We start from the raw sequence: 27,860 nt of genomic DNA on the forward strand, positions 1-27,860 counted from the left end.
TCTTGATTTCTCTGAACAAAGGATCATTTTGAAATATCCTCCAACAGAGCCAGAATTCATCCCCCGTTCATGCCTGGACTTCCACCTGGCAATTGTGTCTCCAACCATCTCCCTATCAATGTTGCTTCAGTAATACCCACTGCCACAGTAACACCCAGAGCAGTTCTGAAATTCCATCACGAAAATGCAGGATCTGCAGCTGAGCACCTCTAGCAAGGACAGCCATGCAACAGCCATTTTCACTCCGAGCTGATACAGTGGGCATAAGCAAATGGCCTCAGTCAGAGCACATTTACTTTCTGCATATCTCAGCATAGTCTCAGTATGGGATCTGAGACTGAGATCTCCAGATGTGTACAGATGAATCCAAATATTTTGCGTTTATGAGGAAAAAAGTAGGTATATCCATTTTGTCAGGAAACTTACTAGTGAACAGGCATTGAATGGCAGACAGCCAGAGACAACAACAGGGAATAAGCTGAGTCCAACTGTTTGTTGATGTGCACATCTGTTTATGAAAACTTGCCTACCTGCTCCCATTACAGGTACATGTACAACCTGTGCTTTTCCAATTAAGTACTTTAGTAACCAGAATCAGTGCCCAGTTCTCATTTATAAATTTCATCACTGATAAAAACAAAGCATATTTATTTTAATAGGAATTTTGTCTGTAAACACATGGAAACATAGCATGCAAAATGTGTGCTTATAACCAGGGGAGACAGGCTTCTTGTTTTGCTTTTAGAATTGCTTTCTCTGTTCCTTTATTAATGGAAGTTAGACAAAATACTTGTTCTGTATTAGTGGCTGATCTTGACCTTAAAGCTCAGGAAAAATTAATTACATGGAAAAATCAGTCATGCTGGAAAACTGAATGGCAAAGCGCTGCAAATAATCCACCTCTGAAGCACTAAAAAGCTTACGTAAAAAGATATAATATGAAGTACACATTGCAAACATGATTAGAGGCACTAACATGACCACCACACCTCTCGTGCTCCTGTAAGTACTGCAGTTCCTGTCCTATCTCCCCAAATAGTACTGCTCATGGAAACAAAACACTGACTCACAGAGACTGAGGCAAAATTCTGGTATTGTGGATGTTCTTCCAGGCAGCATTAATCATCATGATATTTTCATGCTTTCAGCAAGATATGTACTTTCACTATATTTGCACAATGGCTGCCTCAAAATATGCAAATACAATTATTTGCTGAGCCAAGAAATTTCAGATGGGCATTTTAGGACACATTTAAATCTGTATGTCTGATATTTGAATGCTAATAGTCTAAAATTAAAATATAACAGAATAATTAAAAATTTAAGATTGAACCTGATGAAACTAAATACTGGTTTTCAGATCTAAAACCTGAAGTTCTTTATATGAATTTCAGTTTTTTAAATGTTGCTGATTTGGTGCTATTGAAACTTAAATGCTGTCAAAACTAGCCTTTGCTAGAAGATTCAGTAACTAGCTATTTATAAATTATATAATATTTATATATAAACCAAATTAAATGTCTCTCATAGAACTAATTACATAATACATATATTTATCTAATTATGACTTTTACTAAGCTATGCAATTAGCAACTGATTTCATATTTTCTAGTTATTATGTGATTAGAAAAAAGGTAAGTTTTCAGCAAAACACAATACAATGTACATTAAATAAACCAGTGACATTTGTGAGTCACATCCACTGCTTCCAGATGGAAGAGTGCTTAGATGTGCTGTGAAATAAATGGACGTGCTATTAACAGTAACTGGATATTAAATTTACAATCTCTTCAAATCTTTTCAAGTCATTTGGTATTTCTGGACACAGTGATTACATATTTAAAGGCACACTGATCTGATCTTAGAGTGGACATTAAAATTACCTGAGAAAGCTAACTGCATTATGAAGGATGCTACACTGAATTGTTTTATTAGAACATTATCAAGCAGTGTGATTTTAAAGAGAAGTAGACTCACTGGCTAACTACAGAAATTTTCAGTGTTCTAAAAAATTTAAATTGATGCAAAGATTAAAGAGGTGTCATTGTCGTGTTCTGGTTCACATAATCAGTAAAATGACTCAGCAAAAGCATGTTTTTTGGGGTAGGCTCTTCTCATAAAAACTCTGTAAGTCAGTATTATGGAGAAAGGAAGGTAGTGAGCCCTGACCCTTCTACCAGGTGTTCCTCCAAGGACACATTGTCCAAGAATGTGATCAAGGGATTGAAGACTACAGAAGACTAAGTGAAATGTTAAAAAAAAAGGGTGCTTTGTGCCTGAGTCCTAAATTGTTGTTGCCAGCCACTTACCCCTGGAGACACCAAGACCCAAAACACCACCCTGGAAATATCTTACCTGAGTTCTAATTTTCCATGTGCTTAGAGTTGTCCACTCTAGGTAGCAAAGAGCTACCTACCCCATACACACTATAGTGCATGATATATTACATCCCTCTATGAGACACTACCTAACACAGCCAGGCCTCTTTAAAAATGCAGCCATGTCTGCTTTTTGAGGCACCGATGAGAGAAGCAATAACAGGGAGCTGCTGTATATCATGTTGAATTAAACCAGCAATATAGCCATTGTGCAGCAGAGAACATAAAATCAATACCAGAAAGAGAAAGAAAAAGAAAGAAAAATATACTGAAGGGTAGGCATTTAGTAAGCTCAGCTTCAGGCATAGATGGAGATACCTCTCTTTAGACCTGAGGCAACTAATTTTTCATTGAAATAAACCCCTCATATTAGTATTTCTTTTTGGCTAGTTCCTGTGGCTCCATACAACAAACACAAGAACCTTATATGTCCCAGTACAAGAAGCTAAGAATTAAAATCACCAAGTTCCTGTCTCAGAGATGGAATATCATATGTGCAACAGAAATTCAGTTTCATCCAACAATTATGACTTGGGGAGGTCACACACCAAAATAAAAGAGTGTAACTACAGTAGTAATGAGAATAAGTTTGGGATCCACAAGTTTAAATGTTACACTTTCAGAGACTATCTGAATTATGTGGCCAATATCAAAACAATTCTCACAACTTTTCACTTCCTTCTAGATGGTGATGTTACATGTTTTCTTCAGTGTATATTATCAAGTAGCTGTCTCATCTGTGACATTCCAGAACACTTTTGTTCAGCTGAAGATGTGGCAAGTACATGAGAAATGTAAAGCAATTGTAGAAGCCATAGGTAGTAAATGTTCAGTCCTGCTTCCATTTACATATTTGGAAACTTAAAGGTAGAAAGACTTATCTAAAGTCATCCATAAATGTTTACAGGAATTAATTACAGGTCACTGAAAAGTAGCAAACTCCATCTACCACCTGCCTCTCAGCACTGCTGTGAGAAATTATGAATATTTCTCTTTTTAAAGTAAATTATGAGATTCTACTTTTGATCACTTTTCCATCCCTGTTCAAATTAGTAATCTTACACAGTAGATTTGCATTTCAGTACTTTCAGAAGAAAGAGACAGATAATCTCTCACCTTCTAGATCTTCCTTTTCAAAGTGTGTTTTGAGAATGGAGCGAGTTCCACCTCTATCCACAACAGCTTCTTCATCATTTCTCTGCAAAACAGGAAAAAGAACACGTAACTGTCTTTGCATTTGGAAGCTATTAGTAAGATTGCATAGCACTATGAAAGAAAAATGCTTTTCATATTTATCTATTTACTCAGGAACAACAACAAAAAAAAAATTATAATTTAATTTTCCTTATTAAACCTATTCCTTATGCACCAATTTTTATTAAGGTACGAAATTTGCTGTTAACACCTGCAAGATGATGGGTAAACACTGGTTAAAGGGAGCTAAGAAAAACCTGAGTCAATAGGACAGTGAAGGAGATGAGGGAATAACTGTCGGGTTGAGGCAGCTTTATACTTGCACCCTTGAAGAAAGGGATGGTATGTATTTTTTTCTTTAGAGAAGGATCCTGAGATCCATGAAGAATTCCCAAATTACTGACACTCCGTATACTTTGGCAAAGCTGAAAATGATACTCAGTCACAACATGATAAGAACAAAAAGTTTATTACCATGAAACCAATTGTCTTCACTTACTAGTTCTTTGCAAAGCTTTTGCTTTTCTTTACAAACACGTACAGTACAGAAAAGGCAGATAGCACTTGCTAATAGCTATTCTTCCCCAGGAACGTATATTTCATGTTTAATTTTATACTGTAGTCATACATGCATTTTAACAGTACTACACTATATATGTACTCTCCTAAGCGGAGTAATCTTTTGGGAGTTCAGCAATGGGGCACTGGATGCTGTGCTAAAACAAACCCTGGCTTCACTGTAAGTTTGACAACACCAACTGCATAAAAATGCTTCTAAATACAGCCTATATTTCATGTGATTTCCAGTAAATTATGATGAGAAAAAAAGGATGACAGGATAAATTGTACAAAAATATCAATTAGTGTATCATGAATTTATATTTACTTGTCATTAGTGGAAGGGTTTTAGTAAATTATATTAGAACAACTGCTTGATTTCAATATAATAAATTGTTATCTCAATGGAAGTCTGAAGAAAAGGAGTTGCATAGTAGCTCTATATGACCAATATATCTATATGCAGTCAAATTTAACAAGATATTAAACTACATGAGCACCTGCCCTTAAAAAGCAGATGCCCGAAACAAAATCATTTATACATGGAGCTGGATGTCGTGCATTCTGGATACAAGTTTTTGTTTCAAATTCCTCTCTTTTTTTAAAAATAGCTGTCATGCTGTAGCTATTTTATACAGAAAAATCCAAAGAACTTGTCAGCACCAAGCATCTGGGCTGTTAAAGAGACATTGAGAGTGTTACTGTGTCTTTATTAGAGGTTTCCTATTATAATAGCATGTAACTAAAATCTGACAATGAGAGAAGGCCTTCTATTGAAACAGTTTAGTTTTTTTAAAATTTAGAATTAACTAATAATCCATTAAGATGTACCAGGGCAGTATAATTCACAGAAAACATCTGATCATCTTAGGTAAAATGAATCCGTTACTTTAAGCCATTAGACAAAACTGGATGTGTTTGTTATGCTGGTTTGATGCCATGCCCCTGGGTGAGTGGTTAGGCAGGATGCCAAAGGCAAAGTTACAGCCACATCAGAAACACTGCTATTCTAGCATAAGACATAGCCATCACTATTTTATTGATCCTGAAAAAGCTTTATATTAGGGGAAACTCTACATTGGGGAAAATATTAAATTGCTGGACAGTTTAAAGCATTTACAGATCATCCAAGTAAACTAAATACAAATTAATTCATTAATATTAATCAAAATATGCTCATACACTTTGACTTCTCCTTTCCCATGTGTTCAATTTTCAGCTTCTGGCAATCTTTTTCTTCACTGCCTCCTCTTCCTGTAATGTCACAGCAAGTCTCAGCCTTGCCTTGCATCTCAGAAGTGCATTTATTTCATTAATTTTACAGGGTAAAACAGCTTAATTGGGAGTATTGTCGTGTTGCCAATTCACTCATCAGACTCTGAACAAAGTCCAATTAAACAGGCCTTGCACTGTGCACTCTCACTTCCTAGCAGTATGAAAGCCACCTTGCATTCACCAGTACAAAAGTCATGCTGAATTCAGTCAGAAGTCATTTCCGATTCCTGTACTGCCTCCTTGGAAGAGGGGAGAAGGGATAGTAGGGCTTGTTAATATAGTTTTGTGCAATTAGGTCCTACCTCATTTGGAGATAAGTGCTATAGCAATTCAAGTAAAAATAGTGGCAGATCCACTCCACTTTCCCTTGATGGCTAGAAACTTAATTTCAGTTGGTAACGCTCTGCTTTTCATTGACATTTCAGGAAAACTATAAAATTATTCAGTGTTGCAATACGTTAGAGTTTTAAGCTGAAAGTATGGGCAAGACTAACATTAAGACAGTCATGGAAGATAGAATTTATGCTCTGGATGATTTTGAACATACCAAGCAGCCACCAACCTCTACACTAACATCCTTACCCACTCATGAACTCACCCACTGCAGTTTCAGCCATCAGTTTCAATAAGGCATGAAAACTATAAACTTTTCACAGCTGTGCCATGTGTATGTCTGAATTTTACCGCTTCTTCCTTCCACCCCATTTGAAAGTGATGTGGGCCAGAAATTTCACATAGTGCAGAAATCTGCTACGACTGAGGTATTCAAACCTTACTGACACACTGCAGGAGTCTGCAAACAAATGCGTGGAGGCACTGACCAGGTATGAGTCCTCGGAACTGTCCATTATTGCAATGAGTTGCTTGCTGAGTCCAGTGAGCACTGTGGTCTACTGCTTAAAGCATGGGAGAGGGATCCAGGAAGTCCCCGAGCGCTAATCCTGGCTCTGCCACTGACTTGCTGTATGGCCTTGGGAAAGTCACTTAATCTCTGTGCCTCAGCTCCCCCATCTGTAAAATAGGGATAATAATACTTACTTATCTCCCTTTCTCACCCAGCTGCTCTGTGCTGTAATTAATATTCCTGCAGTATTTCAGAAATGCTAAGTCATTTGATTTAAGAAAGTGCAGTTTATTCATGTGAAGAGGTGAAGATAGAAAACAACAGATGGATAAAATACATCTTAGCATAAAATGTTCTTTTGACATCAAACCAACGTACACTAATAACTTATGATAACTTTACACTGCAGAGTTCCAACAGTAACCGGATGAAGTTTATTTTAAAACAAATATACCGGGCTCTCTTTCTGTAGGCTTCATTAATGAGCAATGCTACAGAAGTCAGTGGAATTCCATGAAACTACAATCAGAGCATAATAAGCTTGTCATATTTTTATAAACTAGATAACATTTCTTTTTCTTTAGTTATATTTGTTATTATTTTATGGCTTACCCAAAATGTAGGCACAAAACTATTTTTGTAAAGCAATAAAATATCAGCAAACACAGTGTAGAAAAAAATAATGTCTCTAGGATGAAAAAGTAAGAAAAATGTGATGTTTATATGTGAAAACCACAAGCTCCTTAGAGACCAGGGCTCAGCAACTCAGCCCAGGATTTCACCTCTTCTATTTTCCAAATGCATGCTGAAATGACCTTCACCACACAGCAGCACCTGCTGTGCATATTTCACAGGAAAAATCTGTTTTGATGAAAAAGTCTTATAAATACAGTTGTTACTATTTTTGTCTCTTTACAGGGCAACTGCACATTGAAACGTATTTGCAGTTGAACAACATTAAAAGGAAATAAACCAGCTTCAAAGACATTTGGCTTCTATTTTTTGGTATGTCATTAGGAAGGAATAAGGATACCATGGGTGCTAGGAATACTGATTTTTGGCAACCTGCTTATCAGAATATAAAGTGAAGCTGCAGCTGTTGCCAGGAATTCTGGGTGTATTGGCTAGAAGGACTGAAAAGGCCCAAGGTTTAGAAACCAGAAACAAATGTCTAAAGTGCCCTTTCCACCTATATGCTGATAAAGCTCACTAGCCAGGATATTTCCAAGCCTGAAGTCTTGGAAAGCTTCCCAATTTGACCCTTTCTAGCTATGACAGAGCCTGTGATATGACACACTAACTGATCGATGCGTTGCAGAGGTTGATCCTTAAACCTGTCACCTCAGAACTGTGCACTGCCCTTCCACATCTCAGATCAGTTCAATTAATGGAGAAACTACACATTTATAAAAGTTGAGAAATGTCATTTTATGACAGATGTTTTCACGTATCTTTAGTTATAGCTCTTCTAAACTGTCTATGCTTTCATCATGTATAGGTGAGGCCCCACCCAGAGTACTGTGTGCAGTTCTGGGCTCCCCAGTTCAAGAGGGACAAGGAACTACGGGACAGAGTCTTGCACAGGGACACTAAGATGATTAAGGGAGTTGGGCTGTTTAGCTTAGAGAAAAGGACACTGGGGGGGGATCTCATTGATGTTTATAAATATCTAAAGGGCAGGTGTCAGAAGGATGGGACCAGACTCTTCTCTGTGGTGTCCAGTGACAGATGGGACAGTGGTCTCAAACTAGCACACAGGAGACTTAACGAGAATATCAGAAAATATTATACTCTCAGGGTAACAGAGCACTGGAACAAATTGCCCAGAGAGGTTGTGGAGTCTTCACCCCTGAAGACACTCAAAACCCACCTGGAAGTGTACCTGTGTAATCTGCTCTCAGGGATCCTGCCCTGGCAGGGGGGTTGGAGTAGATGACCTCTAGATGTCCCTGCCAACCCCCACCATTCAGTGATTCTGTGAACAGACCAGTCAAATGGGTAACACTAATTTTACATGGGAAACTAGAAGTTTCTTAATCCTTTCCATCTAATTTTTTTCACATTTGGCTACTTTTATTTTCTGTGTCTGATATTTGGCCAGTGTTTTCAATAAATTAATTATTGTTTTTATTTGAAATACAATGCAAAAATCATCTATAAAGAGTATTAATATTCCAGAAAAGTTTCCAGGGTTTTTAAACCTACAGACAAAAGCCTTTCACTTTTCAATTACATTCTGAATACACCTACAGCACGAATCACAACATAAACATCTTCCTTTCTGTAAAATATAGAGCAGAAGAAAAGCCATTTTGATTTTTTTTCTGCATTGGAAATTATGCATGACACACCTGCTGACTCATAGGAAAAATTATGACGGTATTAATCACTTCTCCTTATAAGCCACTTATTGATGATTAGACAATCTACATAATTCTCAAACACCATCTGGAACTAAAGAACTCCTGTCAGTATAAAGCATTAAATACTGCATTCATATAAACAATAGAAAACTGCAATATAAAATTATTTTATTTATATTACCTATAATTATTTAAAAGCTGTAACTCTGATATATTTCAGTTTATATATTTTATCATCAAGTTAGTGGCATAGACCTTGTGTATTCACCTTTCAGACAGTCTGTAATGAAATTCGAAACATTTGTGCAGATGTCACATGCCATGATTGCCTTCTCAGTTTGAAGATATTCCAGCATTATCACTTTGTGCTGTACTTATTGCACAGAACCATTACATGACATTTGTATTTTTAAGATCATTTTGATTAAGTTTAGCTTGACATTTCATAAAGATGGCATCATTAAAGATACAGGATAGTGAGTTATTTGAACTCAGGGTCTGCCAAAAAGATATTGGGAGTGTCTAAAGACAATTAACCTAAATGGCTAAAAAGCTCTTAAAGATGGATGCCTCCCTGTTGTAGGAGGCAAATAACTGGTGACTGTATTAGTCAGCCTTGTCCTTTAAACTGTCCTTGAGCAGACACAGTCACACAAAACTGACATAGTAAATAATGTGTTTAAGAGTCACAATTAAGAGTCTATAATTCTTTTCTCTTTCTAAACACAAGCACATGGGGGGGGGGTGGGAGGGGCAGGGAACCACGTTCCTTATAATATTATTGTATTTAATTGCTTTTATTACACATAATCATGTTTAGCAGCCTTTTGACATGGCAAGTACAGTGAATTTTATCTTTGTGATCAAATATAATTCTTTTCCATTCCACTAGCTACACTACATCATCCTTTTCTATCCACCTATCAAGGAAGGCCCATCAAAACACATTTATAATGCAATAAAGTCTGTTTGGTAAGGTCGGAAGAATTATTTTTTAAAACATCCCTTTAATTGTACTGCTTTAGTGGCAGATTTCTGCAGTAATCACTCCTAGTTAACATAAAGCACATATTTCTTTGGTCAGCTCTACTTCACAACAACTTTGTTGCCTATACAACAAAGAAGAAAGCAATCAGTTTTCATTCCAGATTTGCATCTTCCCCAGGGCTGCGTGTCATATGCATAAAAGCATCTTTCTCTGCCTCTTTTTCCCTCGTGTCTCTTTTTATAGCAAAAGCCAAGATACTGTTTAGCCTGACTCAATAGAGAAATACCATCTTCTGAAATGCTGCAAAAAATTGCACTAATCAGCACTGTCTTCAAAGAACTGATTTGCTACTGACCTGAGACTGAGCCCAAGTTTAATGTAATGCAATTCCTGTAGCATATAAATGTAGAAAACAATTTCAGGCATTAAATCTAAGCACATCCTATTATTATAAATTTAATGAGATGAAACATAAGCAGAATATGCAAACATGAATAAAACAAAGCATTTTTACAGACAAGTAAATGCTCTCTAATACATGTAATTCCTGTATTATCTATGTTGAAGTATGTACTGCTTGCATACCATTATGTACAATTTAACCATTATGTACAATTTAGCCATTATGATCTGATGTATAAATGAATGTATAATCACTAAAGTATCTCCCCATCAATTTGCAAGGAATCTTTCAAAATCACAAGAGTCACAAGGAAAACAGCCATTTTAGGTAGAAACAACACATTTCTTACATTTGCAGGGTAACTGAGTTATTTTATTTGTTCTTCATGCACCTATCCAACTGAAGACAAGATTTCTGTTTAAAGAAGATTAAACAGAAAATCAAGGCAAAACTGTAATTTAATTTGTTGCAGATGCCCCACTGTCTGCACTCTCCCACCAGAAAAGGATTCTGTTATACTAATAGCAGAAGCAACAGATCAGAGAAGTAGGGGAAAAGAAAAATAAAAAACCCACCAATGTTCCCACTCAAAAGGCTTGATAAACCTATTGCAGCATTGGATATAATGATGAAATACTGAACTGCTAAATTCTTTCTAGATTCTGGTACCTGTTTAAAGCACCTGCATTTATTTGCAGAAGTGCTTATCATGTTTTTTATGGCTTGGAGTAAAATCATCAGGAACATTTATATGAGGTAAACTACTTACAAACCCTTAATAAGGCACTTAGGTAATTCTGTTACTTTAAACATTTTCAGTGGTGTTAAGATTCTTATAACTTTTGCCATTCTTCCCTATCATGTCACATATGCTGGATTTGTAAACTAATCTTTATTCAATTGCTAATCTCAGCCAGACCTCTAGTAAATAGAGGACAGTGTTCCTTACTGCTAGTTAAGGGATGTAGCAGTTGGGTCACCTCCATCCACCTGAGATTTTATTCCTTTTGCTTCATGTTTTTCTTCACTGTAGCATCAAATACTTTACAGTTATGGAGACAAGAACAGCATAGATTTCAAGCTGAGGTACGGTTATTATTTTCCTTTATGGTTATAATTTGAATGTCTTATGTCATGCTAGTGATGTCCCACTAGTTGAAATTCTTTTTTCTCACTCCATAACAATGGCTATGCCAACTACTACGGAGAATTCCAAAGCACGAAGATGGATGTGGAGACTTTATCCAAAGCCCACATGGGATTTACTTTTAGCTCTCTCTTGGCTCAAGGCCAGGTAAGGATAGATCCAGGATAACAGCATTGTTTAAGTGCAGTAGAAGTTAAATGTGCTGAGTTTAGCCCACTGTGCAATAGATTATTACCTGCTGGACAGCAAATGGAAAACAAGTAAATTGTGTTAATTACTGGTTTCCTAATCAGCAGTAGCATATACTGGCTTTTAAGTTGGATATACTTCCCGTCTCAAAGGATCTGCTTTCAGCCTCAGAAAAGATTACAAGTTTTCCAATTTCTCTGTCTAGAAATAGGGTCAGGGAAAGAACCAGAGAAGGCAGAGTACTTGCAGCAGCTACTCATGTGGAAGTAGCAAGTGCAAAGAAGAAAAGAGATCATAACCAACATAATCAGAACCTGTTTTAACAGCAGCTACAACTCATGAGAGTGACTTTTCTTCCTTTACAGCCACAAAAATTATGTAGATTTGTCTCCACCTTTTACATACAAGTGTTTGCCAAGCATAGTTCCATTCATCACCTTTTTTTTTCCACGTTGCAAACAATCATGATCAATAATAAATAAACTCCCTCTCTCACAGACACTGATATAATGTTCAGTGATTCTTCTGTTTCTCAGACCTATCTAAATTTTTCAGTTATATCTTACAAACACTCTCTACAAGCACAATGCAAGGTTTAATCAAGGCAGCAGGGGACTGTTCTGGGACAGAGATATTCTAAACTCAAATTAATCCCATAAAACTTTTGGCATCTAAATGAAATTGCCTTAACTTGAGATGACATCACCATCAACTTTTGCAATAGTCAATGCAAAGACAGGCACTTCCACAGAATAAGCAAGATCTTAAGTAGATTGATTGTCACTGAAGATGGGCTGAAAATTGTTGGGATTCAGGAGTCTGATTAGAACTACCTGGAGAGACAGGATAATGAACTCGATGGATTGTTAGTCTGATTATGATCTTTCCTACTTAGCTAAACTCATCACTAAACTTCCACTAATTTTGCCAACACTTGTAATACTTTTGTTCTACTTGCAGTGAAGATAGCTGGACTGAACCAAACTAAATTAAGTGTTAAAAAACAGCATGGCCATTTTGTCATCCATTGCCAGCAAAAAATTAACTTAGAATAACTTACAACTTTATGTTTCATGACTAAAGATCAAATTGGGTTCCTTGCGGTCCTTCTATGTTATCTTGTATATGATCTATTATCATTCAGAAAAGTAAACAAGATTGTGTTTGGTTTGTTTAGGGTTTTTTAAACTGAAACTTGTAAATAAAACAATTGACAAATCTTTCTTGGCAAAAATATGTAAGTACATATGTACAGTTTAGTCTAAAGATTTCCCAAATCATCTGTGTTAAGGGAGTAACTTCAAAAGAAAATCCAGAACAGATGACCCAGTACTTCTCATCTCCAAAATCTCGGCTGATCTGTGTGATTTTTTTTGTTGTGAGTGACTTTGTTAACAAGGCAGCTACAACTGATGTCACTGAAAAACTCAGATTTGCATCACACTGTTGCATGCAAATGAACATTAGCCCTACTGGAAATGAAGACCTTTTGCATTGTCTATATAGTCACAGCATAAGGGAAGAAAAACTCTCCATTTCATAATTAGACAATAACATTCTGATTATCTTTCCCCTCACTCTTTATCTGTCTCAAGTTATGAGTAAGCCATGGTGACCAAAGAGAGAAATGCCAGAGAAAACAGTTGGGAGAAGATAAAAATAACTATGTCCTCCAAGACATTGATTATATGATCTACTATCTGAGAGTTCACATAGTCTAATTAGTTCATACAGCGATTAAGAAAATCAGTAAACAGAGCAGAAGCTGGGGGAGAGGGAGGGAAAAGCAGAAAAGACATAAGTGAGATAATGAAACTGATAATTAATTCTAAGAAATAACAGGACAAATAAACATTTTGTATCTGTTCATCAAGCCTGATGTAACAGAATGCCAGGGGTTGGAAGGGACGTCTGAAGATCGAGTCCAACACCCGTGCCAGAGCAGGACCAAAACTACGACAGGTCATTCAGAAATGCATCCAGATGGGTCTTGAAAGTCTCCAGAGAAGGAGACTCCACAACCTCTCTGGGGAGCCTGTTCCAGGGCTCTGTAACCATTACAGTAAAGAAATTCTTCCTCATGTTGAGGTGGAACTTCCTGTACTATATCTTGAATCCATTGCTCCTTGTCCTGTCACAGGGCACAAGTGAGAAGAGGTCCCTTCCTTCATGACACCCAGCCCTCATTTATTCATATACATTAATTAGATCCCCTCTAAGTCTTCTCTTCTCCAGACTAAAAAGCCCCAGGTCTCTCAGCCTTTCTTCATAAGGGAGGTATTCCAGTCCCTTAATCATTCTCATAGCCCTCCACTGTACTCTCTCAAGTAAAACCCTGTCCCTCTTGAACTGGGGAACCCAGAACTGGATGAAATATTCTAGGTGAGGTCTCACTAGGGCAGAGTAGAGGGGGAGGAGAATTTCCCTCGATCTGCTGAACACACTCTTCTTAATGCACCCCAGGATACCACTGGCCTTCTTGGCCTCAAGGGCACATTGCTGTCCCACAGATAACTTATTCTCCACCAAGACTCTCTAGCAGATCACCTCCTAACCTTCACTGGTGCATTTTGTTATTCCTTCCCAGGTGCAGGATATAACCATCTCTACCAGAGGTTTGAAGGATAATAGCTATTCCTTAATTACTACTTTAGGAACTTGGAGGTCTTTTTGGTGATGGGTAATTACAGTACTTGAAATAAGAAGGCTGTCAGGATTGCATTCCTGTTTTGACTGAGGTTTTTTTTTTTCCAAAGCATAGTTGTTTTTAAAACCCTTCCTGCAGGCACAGAATTTACTTTTTTACTTATATATTTGCTAGATAACTAATGTTGCATTACATTTCACCTTTCAAACTCTGTCTCCTTGATCTAAATATCCTCAGTGTTCAGTATTTTGAGAAAAGGGCATAAATTACTAAGTGAAAGCAATTACAAATGCAATGATGAAAAATATTGTCCAGCAGATGTTCTTCATACCCTTGCTATCTCCTTTTATTACAGAAAGGGGATTTTTGTGGTGCATACAATAAAGAGAATTCTTATCATTTAAACATTATGCCACAAGTTCCTTGGATCAGTCTTTAATTTATTACAGGTTTATACCAGGCTTATACAAGCTCACCTTTTTGATACAATTTTAAAGTAGGTACTAAACAAATAACAAGTATCTACTGATCTGTATTTGGTCTTATAAGCATCCTTCCTTATACCTGCAAATTTTGCCTACCTTTTCTTCCAATAGCCTTGTTCTTAAATATCTATGTGTGGAGAAAGAAAGAATGTCTGTGTCTGTGGACTCCACTGACAAACATTCTGCAAATATACAATTAATGTTGAACTATTTCAGCAGCTGAAAGATACGTTATAGCTTGTAGGTATAAAAAGAATAAAGAATCTTGGTTTAAGAATACTTGGCAATCTAAGTATAATAAGATACGCACAACTAATACACTTGCCCAGTCATTAACAGGTTATCCTTCATTTAATAGTTTACAGAAGGATTTTTGAGGAGAAGCTTCAACAAATACTGGTCTAGTAAGAGAAAGTGCACTAAGGACTGAAAGATGAACAGCACTTGGGAAATCAAAACTGATTTACTGTCAGTAAAGCAAACACAAATTCAGCTTTGTGGTAAAATCTCTCTCTTGGAAGGGAAAGGAGAAGGCAAGTTGTAAAGCTTTTAAAAGAAAGAGCCTAAGTTTGTATTTGAGAATATAAGTAAGACTTCAAAAAGCAAGTGATGTAGGTAGAGTGATAAGCCAAGATGGTATTAGAACCATTAATCAAGTGAAGCAAAGCTCCAAGTACTTAAGTCAGACAGGCAGATGAGATCAGAACAGTCACAGTGTCGAGACAAGCAGGCCTGTGGTCTGATTTACAGCTACATGGACAAACAGGAACTGTCAGAACTCAGAGCTCCATATAGCAAGAGCACACCAGGAAAGAAGAGACAGAAAATGTTATTATATTCAGGTGACCTCTGAAGATCAAGAAAAATTTCTGAGATAGGTAAGGTGTGGAAAAGGATGCTGTGGAAGAGGCTGAGGATGGATTCCTGGGAGATCTAAACACACACCCATATACAAAAAGAGGAGAACAGGAATACGCACCCAATAAGAAACTGAGTCTGAAAAGAAAAAGAATCAACAAGGACATGACAAATGTCTAAGAACAAAAAGTGAAGAGTGTAACATAGCATTGCAGAGAGATGACAGATGGAGTGGAGGAGAATAAAGGACTAGCCTGGAATTCCTCCAGGAAAAAGTCAAGTGGAACATTAGCGATATAAATTTCAGTGCAAAAGAGAGAAACTAGAAGTGAGCAGTTCTAGAAAGGATTTAGAAAACAAGAAATGAAGACAATTGTACAAAGAATACTGAGGGTATGGGGAGATTAAGAAGGTCTAGGGATAGTACATTAGTCTGGTGAATAGAAATGGAGAAATGGAGTTGAATAGAGACAGGGAAAGGTTCAGTGAAATAGGTTCAAAGACTGCAACAAAATCTTAATTTTTTTTCTGAAAATGAGGGGAAGCATGAACATTAGACCTTAGCTTTCCTTATATTTTAAGAAATTCACATGGACAGGGGAATAGGTAAACTGAATGGAGGATTCTGTGATTAACAAAAAAATACAGCACATGCAAAACTGCATGAAAAGACACTCATAACAGATTACAAAAATCCCAGAGATTAAGAAATACACAGAATCATCAGAATCAAAATCTTTTCATCAGAGGTAGTTAGCAGTATCTCTGAAGTATGGCAGATGGTATTAGGAACTGAGAAAGTGGATACTGGGAATCAGCCAGCACCATGAATTGTTAGAAGAGTTTGAAAGTGTATAAGAAGAACAAAAAACATCAACCCTAAAGGGAACTGACAGGGGAAAGTACACAGTAACAGAGGAAATAGGAGCAGAAAAGAAGTAATCTAAATAGACAAAAAAAGAGATTTTACCCAGTCTCATTCTTGGAGACAGAGAAAATAAACATGCTGGAAAAGTTCAAGTAGTTATCATAGAAAAGGAATCCAGAGAACACAGAGAAGACCAATTTAAGTGTGTTGCTGATTTGGCACATGGGGTAGAATTCAAATGAGAAAAAAACACCAGGGCAGCTACAGAGCTGAATGAGTATCCATATGGAAACTGAAGGGTGAGAAATTATGAACTGAAGAAAGTTGCAAGTCGAACTCAGAGAAAGGGAAATAGTGTTGTGTGCATGCAGACCATACAAACGTTGGAAAGGCAGGCAGAAGGAAATTTTTATTTATTTTCTTTTAAAAGAAGGCAGAGTTTAAGAACAAGTGCAGAAAGTACCAACTTCTTTGACCCAAATTTGAAGTGGCTATTTTTGAAGGTGACAATCTCCACAGAAATAACCAAAGATGAGGCAGTGTTGATAAACAAGGGATCAAAGTTTGGTGGGCTGGAGGGAACAGCAGGAAGTAAAAATATAACCCCCAGGTTCTTGAGACCAGTAACATTCCAGAAAAAAAAGACTATCAGATAGTGGAGATGAGGGATTTTCCACCTGAAGGAATAAAGGAGATTACAGACACAGCACAGACAGGTGGCTGAACCAGAGGCAGATTTGATTTGAGGGAAGATGGAAAGGACAGAGAATATCAAAAGAAGTGTAATCCAAACATGATGTATGAAAAGCATCAGAAAGCAGATATAAATAAGCACAAATAAAGCAATCAAAAATAACAAGAGAAATGAAACAGTACCATCCTGATTGTTGCTTTGATATTTCCCTGAAATTTCTATTATCTGAAGCTGTTCCATATACTCTCTCTGATATACATTGTAGTGATATAAATGTTAATTGATAAGGATTATTTACTATGACATAGTTACACCAGGAAAACATTTAATCCACTAAAGCCTATATTGCAAGGCAAGTCCACATAAGCAGTATTGGTCAAGACATTTTATACTTCTGCACTTCTGTAACTATATTACAATTTGATGCCAACACATGCTAACAAATCTTTTGTAATGTAAAACTGGACTAATCTGAGCCCTAGTCTCCCAGGAATTTTAATTGTATTTATGGATCATTTGCCAGAATAGCATACTGATCACTTAATTCTTCTCAAGATATAGTACACAAGAGAGTAAGTAACATCACTGGCTGTGTTCTGCATCTTTGGACATATAGATGTCTGGGTTCTTGGGAAAGGAATGCTTGGGGTTGTTGTAAGAAGCTTCTTTTGTTATTTTAATACTACTTATTCTTTTCCAAGCCAAACATAACAGCTGATATGTTTGATAGTTAACATTACCACCGACTGTTTTCAAGTGGAACATTTCTGAAGGCAGAGGATTGTAACCAGAACAAGGCCAGCCATGTATTTAAACCTGTCGATCCTAGGAAGCTACACAGGGCTTCTGGTCCTCAAGTAAGTATGGGATTACATCTGCTGTATATGGGAACCACATACTTCAGCTAACACATTAAAACTCTAGGAGTTGTTCTGCCTTGCTTCCCTCTGACACATTATTACTCACAAATACACACACTTAAAAAACAAAGGGGTATCAACATTTAGAAATCGAGTTGTGTGATAATTTTATTTCCCTTGAAACGTTTACACTCTAGTACAGTTCCATCTCCTGATGAACACGAGAAAATTCAAAACTCAAGGAAGCAGGTTTGTATTCCACTGGGATTACTAATCTGTTTCCCAGTGGTGTAAGCCTCAGTAGACCGGATGTTGGCAAAGATGTTGCTCCCAAAAAGGTGTGCAAAATCCTACATTAACTTGCACTTTGTACAACTGTGCGGTCAGTAAGAACCCAGCGGGATGGGAGGAACTAGATAAGATTCCAGATAATTTTTATTTTAAACTATAGCATTTCCATGGACTGCAACAGAATACTTTAAAAATGCACATCATAAGACTTTTCCTTTGCTTAGAAACATAATGACTATATTATAAACTGGGGCAAAGCAGAGAAAAAAATTGACAAGAGACTAGAAGCAATAAAAGGAAGTCAGAACACTACTGAAAAACCTTCCTTGAACCTTCATCTATCCTTCAAACAAAAAAAGCCCAAAGCTTTTATAAGACTACTGAAGACTGAAACTGCACCTCTGCACCTCCTGTCCTTGTACAGTTTACATTTAAACTGAAGAATTCTTGATGGGGAGAGGAAAATGGGGGGGAAAGAGGGGAAAAAAGTCAAACAAAAAACCAAACATTCCCACTTCTCCCTTTAGCAGTGGATCTGACTTGCACAAGGCTGTTAGGAAGCCTGCTTGTTCACTTTACAATCACTGGGACAGCCAGTTTAGCTTAACTAGGACTTTGTCTACACCCATTTATTATTCATCTCCTAAAAAAATAACTAGGGATGAGAGGGGGTGGAAAGTAGCAAGTGACATATTTAATTAGTAAGTGAAAAATAAGAAATTTCTCCTTTTCAATAGTATAAAGATCAAGTCAATAAATCCTGTTCCATTAATAGATACTATTATTATTCCTTTGAAAATCTTGTTCACGATTATTCTCATTCTTCCACATTTTTCACCACCCTGAATCACAACAGTAATGCACTTGCCAAACAATGATGAAAGATTACCAAAGGGGTGATTATTTTTTTAACCTGTCCATGAAAAAACTGAAACTCCATGTGACATTATCTTGTATTGCTCTGTCTTGCATTTTAAACACTTTCTGAATGCTCTTGATTGCTCAGTTTTCTTTTTACTGCTACACAGTCAGAAGTAAAGAGGTATTAAATTTGGATATGCTTTCAACAGAGTTAGTCTCACAATATTTTAGTCAACAAAACCCAATTTATAATCCCAGCTGGATAGGTGAGACACCACAAGTGATGTATACTAGTCTTACTTGAAATCACTTCAAGTATCTTTGAACTGGAAGACCACACATATGTAAAATTATAAAAAGATTTACAGTGTTTGTAAACAATCAACCATTAAGCTTGTTCTTATTGGTAGGTTTAAAATAAAATAGTATTATAAAGAATAAAATTAAAGGGCACAGGAGTAAGTATGTTACTTTCTCCTGTGGAATCATGCCTCACAAATCTACTGTAATTCCTTGAAGGAATGAAGAAGCCTTTGAATAAAAGAAATTGACTAATAAAGTCTGCTTTGAATGCCAACAGGTTTTGAGCATGAGTCTTGACCAAAGGCAACTGAAGGAACCTAAGTAGCAATGGGGTAAGACAAAAGGTCTTTGCTGGGCTATGAAGTTATGAAATACAGAAGATGGAAGCCATAGGGAAATTGCAATTTCTTTTGGCACAGGGAAGTTACCACTGCAAAAGTCATCACTAGAATTCTGGTGAGATCTGCATCAGTACACACATATAGATTATTTTGGACATGCAGCAAGATGGAAAATTTTGCTAATGACAGAAAATTTTCTAATGAGATTCATAAAGCTTGAATATGAAGAGATGCAGAAGGCCCATTAGCACACCAAGTATGTTAAGGAAGATAAAATGTTGGATAGAATTTAGTGGTAAAGTTACAAATGAATGCACATGTGGGAAAAAAAATCCTAGTTTCACATGTACAGTGAAACTTTCCAAGCACCACCAGTTATTAGTGGGGTCTTGAGAGTTTTTATAAAAAATCCTAGAATGACAAAATGGTTTTGGTTGGAAGGGATCTCAAGGATCATCTAGTTCCAACCACCCTACATCGGCAGGGACACATTCCTGTAAACCAGCTCGCTCGAAGCAATCATCCAACCTGCTCTTCAACACTTCCAGGGATGAGGCATCCACAAGCTCCCTGGACAACCTGTGCCAGGGTCTCAGCACCCTCACACTAAATCATTTATTCTTAAAGTCCAACCTAAATCTCCCCTTTTCTGGTTTAAAACTATTACCCCTTTTCCTATTGCTACACGCCCTTGTAAAAAGTCCCTCTCCAGTTCTCCAATTTTCTTGTAAACCCATGAAAATTCTGTGTCTAAGTTCAGAAGGTGTGGGGAAAAAAGGAAACAGAACACTGCAAATTAGAAAATACACAGAGGCCAAAACAAAGACATCCTTATGCCCACTGTTTAAATCTTAAGTTTACCTGCAGCTTGAATATCAAATGTGTTTCCTATTAGCTAAAATGATAAAGCTGAATGTAAAAGATTCAGAGATAGCAAACAAGAATATCCACTGAATTATGCAGATATATTAGAAGTCTATAAAAACATGATGGGTTTGTTTTGATGAGGCTGCGTAGGGAAACTACTGTTCACTGTCTTTCCCACACAGAACTGAAGAGAGTGGTATTAGATGAGGCCAGCTGGAGCCACATTCAAAACAAACAAAAAGACACAGCATACTGGCAAGCTATGGAACTCCAGTGGACACTAAAAATTTGTTTACTTTTGTCAAGAAATGTGTGAAACATGTTCAGGGAAGGGATATGTAGCAAAGGTACCAAAGTGACCATTTCTGGAACAGAAAGTTCTACAGGCACAAACTATGAGGTTCTCAGAAAGTACTGATCTTCTGTTGTGCACCTGCCACACCATCACACATTTCCCCAGGCTTTTTCACAAGTTTCAGAGAGACAAGATACTGAGCTAGTATCTTTAGTCTGGTCCAGCACAACCATTTTTATATTCCTGTATTTCATGGCAACTGAGGTATCTGAAGGAGATCTGCGGTTCCATACTGTGACTGCTCAAGAGGCCATCTGACAATAGAACAGGAAATAATTATACATAAGTTCAAACCAAGCAGCATTGCCCTAGGAACCTGAGGAAGCTCATCTGCCTTAGTTAACACAATCTTCCAAAAGTAAGCGTTACTGAACATGATGTGTTTCTTGTCTTAGAAAGGCTGTAACTCCCTGCTGTTTTCTGAGAACAGCAGTGTTATTCCATAGTTGTCTACTACATTAGCCAACATCACTATGCTTATCCCAAACAGGTAAACTGTAAACCACAAAAGGAAGATATATGGTGATGAAGATGCTGGAAAGACAGGAGCTTCCACTATAGGAACAGTATCAGCTCCAGGGTTTAACTAATTTATAGGATCCCTGCTGCCCAGCTCTGTATGGAAGCAGGTGCCAAAGGTATCCAAAGCCAAAGAGCTTTAATCCTTTTTGTATGACTGAAAAAACAGCTTAAGAAATTCTTCAGTTCACCTAAAGAAATTTTATGCTGTGCATCATGGAAGACAAAGGTGCTATTCTATATGTTCCTACATTAAGTTGGGGATCTACAGGTGTGTGAAGTGTAGCTAAGCAAAACCAGGAAGATTACAAGGAAATTAAACCAGAAATTGATAATGACATTTCTATGGACATAAATACAGGCCCACGAGGGAAATAAAGTCTAAGTGATTAGCAGGGAAATTTGTTTATAGCTGATGACACAGACATTGCTAGAAATGTAAAATTAATCCCTGCTTTGGCAATTGCAAAGGATATTAAAAGGGATAAGATTTAACACTTCTTATCTGTTGAAGCAAGCAAGAAAAGGACAGAGAGCATGTCTCAGGTCTCTAAGGTTGCTGCTACTATAGATGTTCAGGACACAAGGGAGTGCTAGTAACTATTTCTGACAGCACAGATTACATCTCTCACTGACATTCATAGCAAATGTGCATCTTTGCATTAGAAGTTAGATGGCTGAGAAATTTCAGCACGTCTGTGCCCTGCAAAACAGAAAACCAGTCCGGAAAGGGGAGGAGGAGAGCAGAAGGCAGACTGGGCAATAACCAAGCCCAGTGAGTCACTGCAAGACACTCATTACCAACAATGAGGAATTCACTCATGACTGTGTGCAGAGGACTGGTAACAGTACACTGAGATCCAGCAGAGGCCAGGTCTGGTGAAGGCAATGAGGCAACAAAGTTTCTGAAGAAAGAGGTCAACCCTTCCAGAGCCAAAGAATACAAAGATAGGTTTTTTTTATTTTCATATGTTCCACATTTCGTGTTTTACTGGCAATATCTAACCACCTGCACTAAATCCTGGTGATAAACAAAGCTGTTTGGATACGTATTAGCACAAACACCACAAATGATATTCTAAAGATAAGATCCAGCCACAGATACCAGACACTGAGCTTCATCCTCAGTAGCACTCACAGGACTAAACCTAAGCTTGTCATGTGGAATCTAAGCTCCCAGGATTAACCAGAGGGACAGAATATACGATGCCATAAGAAATCACTGTATTATTTTCATTGTTACAAAACTATTGTTTTGCATTTTCCATATGTATTAGATTTTTCTAATGATCATTGGGTATACTCCATTGAAAATGTTACATGGCATTCAACATTAAGGTAACACCAACCAACCTCAACTTTCTTATATACTAAGAGTTGAGTTGCCTACATTTAAATTTTAAATTCTGATACGTACAACGTGAACTTTTACATTCACTAAAATTTATTCCTAGACTGGGACTAGAAAAGTTATGCAGGAAAATAGAAAATTAACATTTAGATACATTTAAAAATTGAACTAGAGTGACATCAGCTGGTATAGCTGACCTGCATGGCTAACTCTCAAAAATCCCATAAAGCATCACTAATCCTCTCTTTTAATAAGCTTGAAAATGGGTGTCCACCATGCAAATTGCTACCTCTAAACAGACTCCACACCTGAATGGAACTGCTCCACTGTAGCTCCCCTTACTAAGGAAAGGACCTACTGTTCCACTTGCAGGATTCAGGCATAAAATTGACACTGCTTTTCTTGGAAATTTTTAATCGCAGAATTGGGACACAACACTGATACTGCTGTTGCTTGAATAGTATTAATTGCATTAAATGTGAGTGCAAACCATGTGGGTATGATTTCTTGAATGTATTTTAATGTGTGCCTGAATGAGAATTTAAACAAGAGAACTCATTATGTTATTAGGAAAGAAATGGAAGAATCCTCAATCTTGAAGGCTCCTATTTTTGTTTGTACATTATTGTACATGTACAAACATGTTTGTTTTGTACATTTATATTTTATTTAACCTGCCTGGAGAAAGAGGGTGAAACTATTATAAAAATATTATAGAAAATTTTTACAGTAACTCAACACTCCTTCATGTTTCATTCGTACCTACATTCAATGCACCAAGCTGAATATTTTGTATCAGCTGATGGTTGCTGCATCAGTTGTGAACATTTGAGAATTCTATGCAAGCTTTTAGTTTCCACTAGAAACTAAATATACCAGTAAATATACATGCCTAAAGATCATGTTACCAAAAGTTTGCCTGTTTACCTTTTTTTTTTTTTTTTTTTTTGGTATTAGTGATATCATACTAGACTATGTTTTTATTCAGTCACTTCACATTTTGCTTAGTTCAAAATATTAAAGCTTAACTTCTCTCTTTAGGTGTTATTCTCTGCTTATATCAATTGGCATTGGGGACAAAGATTCCACATAAGACACTCCAAAGCAACATGAGTTTTCACCACTAAAACCACTGCTATGATTTAAGCAAAGATATTCAGTCCTCATTTTTCAAGGATTTCTGTTCAAAGTTTCCCATATTTGATTGACTTGTTAACAGAGAATCCAAATTTCCTTCCCAGATAAGGTGATTCTGCCCCTCTGGCTCAGCCCCCCTGAGATGTAATTGGAGTGCTCAGTCTAGTTCTGGGCATGGACATACTGGAGAGACATACATGAGAGACATGGACATACTGGAGTAAGCCCAGTAAAGGGACACTGAGCTCTCAGGAGAGGCTGAGAGTGCTGGAACTGTTCCAACCTGGAGAAGGGAAGGCTCAGAGGAGTCTTATCAGAGTATAAAAATATCTGATGGAGGGAAGTGATGAAAGGCTTAGCCCCACTCTTCTCGGTGGTGCTCAGTGACAGGACAGGAGGAAATGCCTATGCATCAAAACATGAGAAGTATCACTTAAACGTAAGAAAAATCTTGATGCCCTTAATAAAACAAGAATAGCAGTAGTTCTCCATCTTATTGTCAGTAACATCTTGTAATCTGTTACAGGATTGTGATGTTCTCCCTTTCAGGGTCACCCTGAAATCACCATGTGTCTGGGTTTGGACCAAGACAGAACTAATGGAAAGCATTGTGTAGCTTACTCTGTAGTTTACATTGATGGTACTAAGTAAGCTATCTATTGGAAATTACTAGAATTATGGATCAGCTTCTACTTATACTTATCTTCTACTGAAATCATCATGAAACCAAAGGCCCTGATCACTGAATTCATGGTATTTTTTCCATATTAACTTTTCTTGAAAAGTTAAGGCAAAAGAAATATGATCTTGGAAGGAAACAAGAAATAACATGAAGCAGTCATATTATTTATGTGTCTCATTATGAGAGCAAGGATGAACAATAGCTGGGATTGCTTCTTCTCTCCAAAACTCTGTTCTAACTAATGCATAACCATTCTCTTTTACTGCATTAATATGGCCAGCTTCTCACACCTCTACTACTCCATCAGGTGGTACCACCAGTTCAGGAATTGGTTGGGACTAACTATGACTATTTTTTTTTTTTCAACAGATTACTGAGGCATTATTCTTGTCATTATTCATCTTTTCATATTTTATCCCAGAAAAATTCCTTCATATAGTCTTTATTCAGAATGATCATACAGACCATTCCATATTCTTGGAACACTAAGTGGAGTAGACCATTCTTGGAACACTTGTCCTTTAGCTATATATTTTGTGACCCTGCATTTAGCTATAATATATGCACACTATGCTAGCCTACATTTGAGACCTTTCCTTACACTGTTATACTAAGCCCACCCTAACTCAGGTCATTAGGCCCAATGACTTGGTACAGGAATTAAAACACTAAATAAGGAGACTGACCATAGGAGAGGATGCTCTCTTGGGAGGGACACTAATGTGGGGCAAAAGCACTTGAACTCCTTCAACTCATTCTGAATTAACTTTTTACTTCTTGTATTGTTTTGCCATTCGTGAAAGGCCACGATTTCCTATTTGTCCCAGTGTTGCCATTTCCTTAACAACTGGCACTATAATGTACAAAGAAGTCAGTAATGTGGAATCAGAATGACAATCAGTAATAAGTAAAATCACCACACAACTAAGTGCATGAGTATGGGCATTCATGTTTACAATTGGTAAATGACAAATATGGGGCTTCTTTCCCAAGTTCCTAGTTAACACTGATCCTAAAACATCCATACATACACAGCTTTGTTTCTTTAGCTCTTTATCATCAAGTTCTGTGAAAAGGGATGCTTAAAGATTTACTCAGTGATGTGTATTCATTATGCCCAGTCAAGGGGAAAGAATTCTTTAGTTACAGAGATCCTCCTTTACACAGTATTCTTCAAATTCTGACAGCAGCTATCCACTTGGGTTGGAGATGGTATAGTTTCAAAGAAGGCATTAAAAAAAGCTTTCTTGTTGATACCAATACACTGCCAGGATTCAGTTACTCCAAATTTGTCCAATATGTCCAAATATCAGCAAGTATATTTTAAACCTTTTTTTTTTTTTTTTTTTTTTTTGGTGGGAGCAGGGTATGGGTTTAAAATAAACTAGTTTGTAGTTTTAATGTTTCAGATCAATTCTCTGCTCTTCTGAGTATATCTCTACCTTGCTACAATTCCTTCTCTTATTAAAGAGCTTCACCTTCATAATACATTCCTTTGGGTATTATTCTCTAGTCCCTCCAAATAAAGAAGGAGCTATAATGGGACTATGGCCTTTCAGTGAAAAATCATTCAAACCACCTTGCAAGAGTCAATAGTATCACTATTTGAAAATTAAATAGCCTAAACAAACTTCCTCAAGTAAGCATTCTTCACCAACTGATTTTCCTCTGTAGACAGTTTCTATCCTAAAAAGGTTGCAATGAGTATCTATTGCACTATTTGGAGATTATCAACAATGTCACATTTCAAAAACATCCACAGAAAAGTTTGCAGAATTAATATAAATGATGAAACAGAATCCAGTATAAGCCCATGGCATACTGCTATAGCTTCCAGTTTCACATGAAGAGCTAATTATTTTAAATGAGAAAAGGAGACTTCATGAACAACTTAAAAATACAAGTAAGTCAAGATTTTAAGCTGTACCTGAATCTGGAAAACTAAGATGCTGAGGGGAGGTTTGGTCATATTAAAAAGCTTATAAATACCCTGCAAAGCATGAAAATACCATGAAACCAATACTTTCAGGAATTTCATTCCAATGCCAAGGAACAGAATGTACTCATTGTGAGTTATATATTAAAATACTGAAAATAAATTCTAACAGATTAAAAAGATCTTGTAGCAAGTGAAAGGTATAGTTAAATTGTTCCAAATCTAATCAAGCTTAAGAGCAGAGCAGTCTTTCCCCATTATTAATAAGAACATAAGCTGGATAAGTAGACTAGAAAACTATAAAGTATGGGCAATAAAAGAAATACATTTTTTACAAATACGTTCTTAATTAAAAATTAAGACAGACATTTTTAACGAAGTGATTTAGTGCACATTCTTAAGTTTGCTCTGTGGTCTCCCACACATTTCCAACAAAACATGAAATGGGGGTGAAACTAGAATAAGATTCTAAATGCAAAATCAAATCCCTGTTTTACATGTTTCAGATGTTACACGTTCAGATTTCTAGATAGAAACATGTAAATATTTTTAAATCTTGATCACTTAATCCTGCGCTTTTGGGTCAGAAAATACTGCTCACCTCTGCTAATCTGCACTCCAGTTATATGTGAAAACTGTTGTTTCACAAGGGTAAAGCAAGCAACAGAAAAATTGCACACTACTTTCAGGCTTCAGCTGAGCTTTTAAAACACATGGCCAAACACGTTGCCATGGAAATGTTCTGCAAATACATCTAGAATTTCTTAAGATGGAGCCGAATAGAATTTTTAAAAATAAACTTGTACAATTTCTAATATAATCACTCTATGCTTTATTCAAGGAAAACAATGGCTATTATCTAGCAAACACCTAAGATTATAACAATACTTCCAATTAGTTTTGTATGCTCCATACACGGAATTAGGCCACTATGTTCCTATATAAAATACCCATTTACTTGTTCTCTTCTGTACTCCAACTTCCCTACCCACCACCACAATACACTGGCAGACACAAAAGTATCAATATTGCAATAAAGTTGGCAACAGTTAAAAAGAAAAAGGATGAGACATGCTTCAGTAAAATTAATTTGGTTTTAAGCAACATTCTAAATATTTCAGTTAATAATCTTTCCTTCTACAATCCATAAATATTAGTATGTGTCACTGAGTGTAATAATTAAATAGAGGATACTTACCTTGCCAAACTTTCACTGTTATGTTCAGTGAGCTATTTTTAAATCTGATTTGAAATGAAAGGGAAAAAAAATCTACTACTGCAAAATGAAGCAAGATCTGTGCCTGCAGAACAGCTCAGTCCTGTTATACAATGTGGTACATTGTTGAAAATAACCTGCCACTGTAGGTAAACAGTTGCCTTATACTGCACTTCATCAGACAAACACACACATTCACAGAATAGCTTTGTGTGCCATGTTAAGATAATGCAAAATAAAAATGCAGTAC

At 36.8% G+C, this 27,860-nt stretch overlaps 1 protein-coding gene across 15 annotated transcripts in view; it reads right to left on the reverse strand.

Moving 5' to 3' along the window:
* SLC4A10 (solute carrier family 4 member 10) overlaps nucleotides 1-27,860 on the reverse strand; it is a 142,800-nt gene that overhangs the window by 85,370 nt on the left and 29,570 nt on the right. For 10 of the 15 annotated variants that reach the window (XR_011726575.1, XM_071747527.1, XM_071747516.1 and 7 more), the window contains exon 2: nucleotides 3,495-3,576. Coding sequence is in view for 14 of the 15 variants with exons in the window: in XM_071747527.1 (XP_071603628.1) it covers nucleotides 3,495-3,576 (82 nt within the window). In the remaining variant the exon portion in view is untranslated. Of the gene's footprint in view, nucleotides 1-3,494; nucleotides 3,577-6,226; nucleotides 6,417-27,860 lie in introns of all 15 variants that reach the window. The other 5 variants (XM_071747518.1, XM_071747525.1, XM_071747526.1 and 2 more) reach the window with 1 other exon arrangement.

This window comes from Heliangelus exortis, chromosome 6 (assembly GCF_036169615.1).
Source record: "Heliangelus exortis chromosome 6, bHelExo1.hap1, whole genome shotgun sequence".
Lineage (NCBI taxonomy): Eukaryota > Metazoa > Chordata > Aves > Apodiformes > Trochilidae > Heliangelus > Heliangelus exortis.